Source organism: Lethenteron reissneri, chromosome 30 (genome assembly GCF_015708825.2).
Source record: "Lethenteron reissneri isolate LAM-NWPU_2019-01 chromosome 30, ASM1570882v1, whole genome shotgun sequence".
Lineage (NCBI taxonomy): Eukaryota > Metazoa > Chordata > Hyperoartia > Petromyzontiformes > Petromyzontidae > Lethenteron > Lethenteron reissneri.
The window spans coordinates 7285209-7295624 of record NC_083808.1 but is presented as its reverse complement, the minus strand read 5'-3'; the positions used below and the strand labels follow the sequence as shown (position 1 = coordinate 7295624).

Genomic DNA, 10416 nt, shown 5'->3' with positions numbered 1-10416 from the left:
GGCTGTTGAGGCAAAGCGTTTATTTCCAAGGGAGACCTGTGTGATGAAAGGAGTGTTGTGAAAGGAACAATTTTTATTGATGACAGAAGTCGACAATACCAAACCTATCACCTAATGAGAGTAGGATAGAGTGGTTTTTGAAAAGTAAAATGTATTTTTCAATTAAAAAATTTCATCTGGATAATCCCTAGATATGAAACATCTTGTTTGCAAGGCTGTCCAGGGTGTCCTGGGTAACAATGAAAAGTAACCCACCCACGTACCTAAAACAGAAAGTTTGGAATCACTCCATTCTACCTGCTATGATACATGGTTCAGATACACGGACGATTACAACATTTAACAGATGCTAAAAATTGTGCACAGAAGCATGGAGAGGAGCATGCTTGGAACGACACTGACAGACAAAAAGAGGAACTGGATGGGGGGATACGTGTTAATTAGAGACATCATACTGAATATAAAGAAGGGAGATTGGACAGGCCATGTTACTCGAAGAGATGATGGCCAGTGGTTAGGAATCACGATGGAGGAAGCAACATGTCAGACAAGACATCCATCACCGAGATCGAGTGAGGAATCAGCTCGTATCCACGAGCTAGATGAATTGTAAGTATGTATGATAATTGGTTTTTTACCCTTTTATCTGGCAATAAAACTGACACCTTGTTTACAAGGAGTCGTGTTTGCATTGGCCACAATACCTGCGGTCGGAATGCAAACAAAAAACAAAACTCTGATAATGTATGCACTGTCCTTGAAATTGATTGGTCCACACCCGAGACAGCTTTTCTTAGAGCCTAGTCTCACATGGTTTTGGACCAGATGACGCCAAAAGGCGCACAACTCAAAGACAATGCACCATCAGAGTATGAGAGCTCGGAGTAAGCATTTACACCATTGGAACCTCCTTTGCCAGCAGCAAAAAATTGATAATTGTTTTTTTACCCTTTTATCTGGCAACAAAACTGACACCTTTTTTTTTAACAAGGAGTCCTGTTTGCATTGACCACCATACCTGCGGTCGGAATACAAACAAAAATCACAACTCTGATAATGTATGCACTGTCTGTTTTTTGTTTGCATTCCGACCGCAGTTGCCAGATAAAAGGGTAAAAAAACAATTATCATATTTTTCTCCTGGCAAAGGAGGTCCCGATGGTGTAAGTATGTATGTTGAATTTCTTTTGCACCGTACGTAGAAAACCGTGCAAATTAATCGTTGGTTGTTGCAATGCAAGACCACGATACAAGGCAATACAGTAGCTGATTTCCCCACTATAGAAAATGCAAGTATACATCGTTCTCCCCTCTTGCGGTATTATGAGACATTCTTCTTACGATGGTGTCTTGTTTGTCGTGCACCTCAAGGTAGCAAACCCTAAGTCACAACAACCCATGTTCCCTGGGTTCCGAGAACCTAGTCCAGAGTACTAGTCGGTGTCGTGCCGCCAAGGTGGGCGAGGCTAAATGCTCAGGCCTTGTTCGATGCTCTGGCCGTGCTCCATGTAGAGGAGGTATTCCCGGAGGCTCCGCGGCAGGAACGTGCGCTCCAGGAAGGCGGGCGAGCGCAGGCGCAGAGAGCCCATCCTCTTGCGGATCACGAGTCGGCACAGGTGCTTGAGGGGCCGCGCGTTTTCTGCAACGTCCGCACGAGCATCGCCAGCAGATGTTATTGCAATGGGGAAAAAAAATTAACCCGTAAAAAACAAAGTTTTTCACTCTAAATCCTTTATATGCGTGGCAGATAGAGTCCTCTCGTCCTCTGGCTTGAGATGGCTGCCACCTATGGGTCAGATGATTGTCTGCCAGCATTAAGCAATTGGTAATTAAATATTTTAAAAAAATTCCCTAAACAGTGTAAAATTTTGGAATTTTTTTTCTCACGAAAATTAATTGTCACGCACAACGAATCTGTGTGGAAAATGTCAGCTCGATTGGATCACGGGAAGTGTTAAAAACGACCGAAAGATTTTCACAGTGGTAAGCAAGCAAGCATGCAAGCAAGCAAGCAAGCGAACTTAATATAAAGGATTTAAAAATAAAAAAAGGATCGGCGATCCTGCGTGGCGGTTAGATTACACTGGTCAACAAATTTATTTTTTTCTGGCCTGGACTTTTGCAGCTGTTTAAGACTAATTTCAGGGTGCTGATTCCAAATCTGATCTCAGATTTGCTCTATCACATTTCATTTTATGCTACCGGCATACCCCATTTTCATTGATTTTACCCGAAATTAACTCTGTCACTTATGATTGCAAGTTGTTGCGAGTCAGTGACTGCTTTAGTGTTAAAATATGGTGCTGTATTTTTAGGATAGTGTGTTTGGAATATCATTTTATGTAGATATCCACATTTTTAAAATATTTTTCTTCTGCAGTTTTTATTGAAAATGCAATATTTGATATCTCAAAAACCTGATGTGATAAACAAACACTGATGCCAGATTTGGAATCAGCACCCCAAATTTACAGTAAAACCCTTGGAATACCTTATGCCAGAAAAAGTGTGTTGACCAGTGTTATGTATGGACTGCATGTTGAACTTCTTTTGCACCATACGTAGGCCAACCGTGCTAATCAGACAAATGTGCTAAAAGATTACCGAAAAGGTACAACCGCAACCGCAATGCTAGCGATATCCCTAACTATGAATTGTGGAAATACATCATACTAATAGCAGTTTTAAATCGATGCAAGTGTCGCTCAAACAAGTGGACATGCATTAATAAGTGTCTTAAATTTCGATTTAAAGCTTTCGTGACTGCAGGGATTCATCTTCTTGGTTCTTTCGGTAAAGTCACGTAGAAGGGAAGTAATAAAATAATAAAAATAAAACATAATAAAACAATTCTCACGACGTTTCGGCCACAACGCAAGCAGCCGTCCTCAGGTGAAAACCAGGTCCGTCGAGGCGACAGAGTCTGAATGAAACAGCACACGGGCTTAGAGCATATATATAAGCTGGGCGCATTGACAAAGGAATTTGCATATCAACAGGAATTTAGCATATTTATGGGAAATGCAGGAATGTAATTAGTACTGCATATGCATGTGCATTATGCAGGATTAACAGCATCAAAGGGAGCTGCAGTTACTGCTGCTGCAGCAGTTGCTGCTGCTGCTGCAGTTTCTGCTGCTGCTGCAGTTGCTGCTGCTGCAGTTGCTGCTGCTGCTGCACTTGCTGCTGCTGCTGCACTTGCTGCTGCTGCTGCACTTGCTGCTGCTGCTGCAGTTGCTGCCTTATCCATTTTAATATAACACTATGTATTATTCTACCCACCCTAATGTGTATCATACTGCTATATGTTTACTGTACAATTACGACACCATACATTACTCTGCACACTGCACCATGCCAGTGAGTGGAACGCGGTCTGAAAGTCACCGTTAACGTGAACACAATCAGTTAAGATCCGAAATGGTTTATTACGTCCTTCCAATGATTGCTAAGCCAGAATCCATCTTCTCGGTTGAAATTGTCTCTGTGTTTGTATATGTGGATCGCCTCATGAACGAATCTCTCATGATAGCCAGATGGCTTGCAGAGAACCTCTGTCTTGGAGAAGTCAATGTCATGTGAGCCCACTGAATTGTAACAGTGATCTGCCACGGCTGAGGTGTTTGTCCTACCGTGTTTCAGGTCTGCCTTATGTTCACGGATGCGGTCCGAGACATGTCGTTTGGTTTCTCCAATGTAACTGCTACCACAGAGGCAACTTAGTTTGTAGACGCCAGGGTACTGTATGTCTGGAACCACATCTTTTACAGACGGGACCAGATCACGGATTTTATGTACTGTGTTGAATCGGACCTGGATCTTGTGTTTAATCAGGATTTTGGAGATCTTTTTTGTGACCCCAGCAATGTAGGGTAAGGTGATGATCTTGAAAGGCTCCTCAACAGGATCCTTCTTGATGGTTGGAGTGATGGCTTTGCGGATTGTGTAGTCGGAGTAACCATTAGCCTTAAGAGCTTGGCGTACGTGTTTGAGTTCACTGGAAATGTGTTCATGGTCGGAGATGCATTGGGCTCTATGATATAGAGTCTTGATGAGGGAATTCTTCTGGGATGGATGGTGGTGGGAATCCGGTTTTAGATAAGCATCCGTGTGGGTGGCTTTCCTGTAGACAGAGTGGCTCATTGAACCATCAGGTCTCCTTTTGATTAGGACATCCAAAAAGGGTAGCTTGCCATCATTTTCGACTTCCATGGTGAATCTGATGGGTGGGTGTATGGAATTGATGTGGTCGAGAAATTGGTCTAGAGCAGGCCGGCCATGTGGCCAGATGACAAAAGTGTCGTCTACGTACCTCTTCCATAAGGTCGGGCGTAGAGTGGCAGTCTGGATGGCGTCCGTCTCAAATTTCTCCACACCCAGCCATCAGATTCACCATGGAAGTCGAAAATGATGGCAAGCTACCCTTTTTGGATGTCCTAATCAAAAGGAGACCTGATGGTTCAATGAGCCACTCTGTCTACAGGAAAGCCACCCACACGGATGCTTATCTAAAACCGGATTCCCACCACCATCCATCCCAGAAGAATTCCCTCATCAAGACTCTATATCATAGAGCCCAATGCATCTCCGACCATGAACACATTTCCAGTGAACTCAAACACGTACGCCAAGCTCTTAAGGCTAATGGTTACTCCGACTACACAATCCGCAAAGCCATCACTCCAACCATCAAGAAGGATCCTGTTGAGGAGCCTTTCAAGACCATCACCTTACCCTACATTGCTGGGGTCACAAAAAAGATCTCCAAAATCCTGATTAAACACAAGATCCAGGTCCGATTCAACACAGTACATAAAATCCGTGATCTGGTCCCGTCTGTAAAAGATGTGGTTCCAGACATACAGTACCCTGGCGTCTACAAACTAAGTTGCCTCTGTGGTAGCAGTTACATTGGAGAAACCAAACAACATGTCTCGGACCGCATCCGTGAACATAAGGCAGACCTGAAACACGGTAGGACAAACACCTCAGCCGTGGCAGATCACTGTTACAATTCAGTGGGCTCACATGACATTGACTTCTCCAAGACAGAGGTTCTCTGCAAGCCATCTGGCTATCATGAGAGATTCGTTCATGAGGCGATCCACATATACAAACACAGAGACAATTTCAACCGAGAAGATGGATTCTGGCTTAGCAATCATTGGAAGGACGTAATAAACCATTTCGGATCTTAACTGATTGTGTTCACGTTAACGGTGACTTTCAGACCGCGTTCCACTCACTGGCATGGTGCAGTGTGCAGAGTAATGTATGGTGTCGTAATTGTACAGTAAACATATAGCAGTATGATACACATTAGGGTGGGTAGAATAATACATAGTGTTATATTAAAATGGATAAGGCAACAACTGCAGCAGCAGCAGCAAGTGCAGCAGCAGCAGCAAGTGCAGCAGCAGCAGCAACTGCAGCAGCAGCAACTGCAGCAGCAGCAACTGCAGCAGCAGCAGAAACTGCAGCAGCAGCAGCAACTGCTGCAGCAGCAGCAACTGCTGCAGCAGCAGTAACTGCAGCTCCCTTTGATGCTGTTAATCCTGCATAATGCACATGCATATGCAGTACTAATTACATTCCTGCATTTCCCATAAATATGCTAAATTCCTGTTGATATGCAAATTCCTTTGTCAATGCGCCCAGCTTATATATATGCTCTAAGCCCGTGTGCTGTTTCATTCAGACTCTGTCGCCTCGACGGACCTGGTTTTCACCTGAGGACGGCTGCTTGCATTGTGGCCGAAACGTCGTGAGAATTGTTTTATTATGTTTTATTTTTATTATTTTATTACTTCCCTTCTACGTGACTTTACCGAAAGAACCAAGAAGATGAATCCCTGCAGTCACGAAAGCTTTAAATCGAAATTTAACCGCCTCTACGGGGAGGGTTTCCACATAACTTTGAGATCCTTCAACAAGCTCCGGGATAAGAAGGCTCAGCTAATCGAGTCTCTCACCTTTCTGAAGAGATGCCGCGACTCTAAGGTAATACCAAACGCATTTACACTAACATCTGCTGCTGTAACTTCTTCTAATGCGAAACGAATTCTGTCTAGAACTAGTTTAGCTCTTATCTCAGAGAAAATCAGACTTACGCGCACCGAACTAGATCAGTTAGACAAGACACTCTACAAATCACACTTATCTTTGAGTGTAACAATGTCCACATCGGATTGGGAACATGTGGAAAAAATGACTGCCTCTTCAGCTGCCGCTATGTCGACTAAATGTAAGGACAACTTGATTTCCAAATTCAACCGCCTCTCAAACAAGAAACCGGACCCACACATTGAAAAGCTAGATGTTAACAAAGTCGTAATTAATCGCAGTAACAGTCCTATTTCTGAAGGTTTGAAATCCGTTTTAGCTAAAGGACTAAACTTTGCAGTCACACCTAGACACATACCAGTTAATGATATAATTGCTCGAGTAGATGTAGCTCTCAAGGGCTTGAGTCACATCGCTGCAGACGTAGCAAGATCTGAAATCTCTGTAACCCTCAAAAACGCTAAGATGCCAGCTAGCAACATTAGCAAAGATGAGCGTTTTGAATTAGCTCAATTAAAAAAGAGGGATGACATTGTCATCCTCTCAGCCGACAAAGGCAATGCCACTGTCATCATGGACAAAATAGAATACAACAACAAAATTCAAGAACTACTCAACGATGGCAGCTATACAAAAATAAAAAGAGACCCCACCAACAGCCTCGTCTCCAAAACCAACAACATCATTTCTGCTTCAACCGCATTAATTGATCAGACCAAACAGTTCTCGTTGAAACCTTCTGCAGCCAGGCCACCAAGATTGTACGGCTTGCCAAAGATACATAAAGAAGATACACCTCTTCGTCCCATTGTCTCTACTATCAACTCCCCCACTTACAAACTGGCTCGTTTTTTGTCCGAAATCCTACGGCCTTTCACTGGAAAAACCACCTCTGCAGTACTAAACTCTACTGACCTGGTATCGACAATCAAGGGGATTGCCCTGTCCCCAGACGACCTGCTTGTCAGTTTTGATGTGGTTTCCTTGTTCACCAAGGTGCCTGTGCCTGACACCATCGCAATCATTGAAGACTTGGTTCATCAAGGACTGAATGCTGGGGTACCCCCCCTGGTGAGACACTGCTTAACCAATACATACTTCACCTGGAATGGAACCTTCTACAAGCAAATTGAGGGCACCCCAATGGGCTCCCCCCTATCTCCGGTTGTAGCCAACATCTTCATGGAGAAATTTGAGACGGACGCCATCCAGACTGCCACTCTACGCCCGACCTTATGGAAGAGGTACGTAGACGACACTTTTGTCATCTGGCCACATGGCCGGCCTGCTCTAGACCAATTTCTCGACCACATCAATTCCATACACCCAGCCATCAGATTCACCATGGAAGTCGAAAATGATGGCAAGCTACCCTTTTTGGATGTCCTAATCAAAAGGAGACCTGATGGTTCAATGAGCCACTCTGTCTACAGGAAAGCCACCCACACGGATGCTTATCTAAAACCGGATTCCCACCACCATCCATCCCAGAAGAATTCCCTCATCAAGACTCTATATCATAGAGCCCAATGCATCTCCGACCATGAACACATTTCCAGTGAACTCAAACACGTACGCCAAGCTCTTAAGGCTAATGGTTACTCCGACTACACAATCCGCAAAGCCATCACTCCAACCATCAAGAAGGATCCTGTTGAGGAGCCTTTCAAGATCATCACCTTACCCTACATTGCTGGGGTCACAAAAAAGATCTCCAAAATCCTGATTAAACACAAGATCCAGGTCCGATTCAACACAGTACATAAAATCCGTGATCTGGTCCCGTCTGTAAAAGATGTGGTTCCAGACATACAGTACCCTGGCGTCTACAAACTAAGTTGCCTCTGTGGTAGCAGTTACATTGGAGAAACCAAACGACATGTCTCGGACCGCATCCGTGAACATAAGGCAGACCTGAAACACGGTAGGACAAACACCTCAGCCGTGGCAGATCACTGTTACAATTCAGTGGGCTCACATGACATTGACTTCTCCAAGACAGAGGTTCTCTGCAAGCCATCTGGCTATCATGAGAGATTCGTTCATGAGGCGATCCACATATACAAACACAGAGACAATTTCAACCGAGAAGATGGATTCTGGCTTAGCAATCATTGGAAGGACGTAATAAACCATTTCGGATCTTAACTGATTGTGTTCACGTTAACGGTGACTTTCAGACCGCGTTCCACTCACTGGCATGGTGCAGTGTGCAGAGTAATGTATGGTGTCGTAATTGTACAGTAAACATATAGCAGTATGATACACATTAGGGTGGGTAGAATAATACATAGTGTTATATTAAAATGGATAAGGCAGCAACTGCAGCAGCAGCAGCAAGTGCAGCAGCAGCAGCAAGTGCAGCAGCAGCAGCAAGTGCAGCAGCAGCAGCAACTGCAGCAGCAGCAACTGCAGCAGCAGCAGAAACTGCAGCAGCAGCAGCAACTGCTGCAGCAGCAGTAACTGCAGCTCCCTTTGATGCTGTTAATCCTGCATAATGCACATGCATATGCAGTACTAATTACATTCCTGCATTTCCCATAAATATGCTAAATTCCTGGTGATATGCAAATTCCTTTGTCAATGCGCCCAGCTTATATATATGCTCTAAGCCCGTGTGCTGTTTCATTCAGACTCTGTCGCCTCGACGGACCTGGTTTTCACCTGAGGACGGCTGCTTGCGTTGTGGCCGAAACGTCGTGAGAATTGTTTTATTATGTTTTATTTTTATTATTTTATTACTTCCCTTCTACGTGACTTTACCGAAAGAACCAAGAAGAAAAATAAGTGTCTTTTTTATTTTCATTACTTTCATGTGACAGCTTTTATCATTAAACCCAATTCAACCCATCAAATATTGGCCCATAGCCACTCAATGGCGTCTGTCTGGCCATAACAACGAGCCAAGCAACACTTTCTCTCAGATCCTTGAGGACAGTCATGTATTTATTGCGCTTGTTAATTGCACCGAGTCTTACAACTCCTTTTCAGGAGTATCATGCCAAGTTTTTTTTGCATGAGGGGCGATGATTGCTGTGACTTTATTTTCCATTTAGTAATTTGCGGGTAATTTTTTAATTTGGCAAATCTGAACCATGATGCTGGCACACAAAGGCCTACTCTTGCAAATAACATCACGGGATCTTTAACGTCCACTTCAAATCATAGTATGGGTATTTGATGGTTAATACACTCGACAGTATTGTTCACGAAGGCTGCGTGATGTGAACCGCGAACCTCTATAACAATTCATAAACGCACTACTGCTGGGCCATGTAATCGCCCATAATAACGACTAAATTAGAAATGATAAAAATTACATAATCATAATAATCACTCATGGTGTGGAGCAGCGGTAAAGTGGTTAGCACGCCGCACTATGAACGTGGCCACGGTTAACGTCAGTGGTGAGTGATATCAAAGCCTCCCCTACTGTCATCAACTCAACGTTGTTAAGTATGGTGAAAAATCCCCATTACCGACATGGAGTGGAGAGCCCTTCATCCATTTTTGGATTGAGATTGGTTGCAATTGATGTCTTCACCGACTTGCACGATCGATAACAGAGCACGGCGGCGACACGCACGTGGTGCCATCTATTGAACTGCCATTTCTGGGGTGGGGCCGGCGGTGGTGGATGCCGAGCAAGGCCTTAGTCATGGAGTCAACATTGAGGGGGGGGGGGGGACCAAATCTTCCAGGGGGTCTGGGGGTTTACCCCCCAGAAAAAAAATCTAAATTTGAAAACTAATTTCCTGCCTAAAATATTAAAAAAATTCACTAACACATAGGATGGACTTTTAATATATTTTTTACAATAATGTCTAATAGTGTATTGTATTACATTGCTCTGTTTTTTTTTATCTTTTCTCGTTTCATGGTATGTAATGGCAGAGATTCGGGATTAATAAAGTGCAACCATAACCACAATCATATAAACAGAAATCAATTTTATAGCAATATATTGGGGGGGGGGGACATTTTGAGCATATTTGAATATTGGGGGGGGGGGGGTGTCCCCCTCCAATATTGTGTCCCCCCCCCAATATATATTATAATTACGGCCTTGATGCCGAGTGACCTCACCGAGGATGTTGGAGATCTGCTCCCACTCCGGGTGCTTGCGCAGAACGGCCCTGAGTTTCACGCAAATCGGCACGAAGTCCACGTAGTCGAGCAGCACTCGCACCACCCTGCCGGCCAGGTGCTCCACCCAGGACAGCGTCAGCATCTCGCACATCTGCGCGCCGGGGATCAAATCAAGGACGGGGACACTGGCGAGATGCGGTGTTTGCCTCTTGTTTTATTGCAGTCGGGCGGATGAAAATCGTCGAGCGTGATGATGGACATGAC

General features: G+C 44.2%; 1 protein-coding gene across 1 annotated transcript in view; it reads right to left on the bottom strand.

The window, feature by feature from the left end:
• LOC133349475 (dynein axonemal heavy chain 12-like) overlaps positions 1–10416 on the bottom strand; it is a 32745-nt gene continuing 22329 nt past the window's right edge. Inside the window, 2 exon segments of the mRNA XM_061562961.1 lie at positions 1–1639; positions 10150–10303. Coding sequence (XP_061418945.1) covers positions 1467–1639; positions 10150–10303 — 327 coding nt within the window. The 3' untranslated portion in view covers positions 1–1466.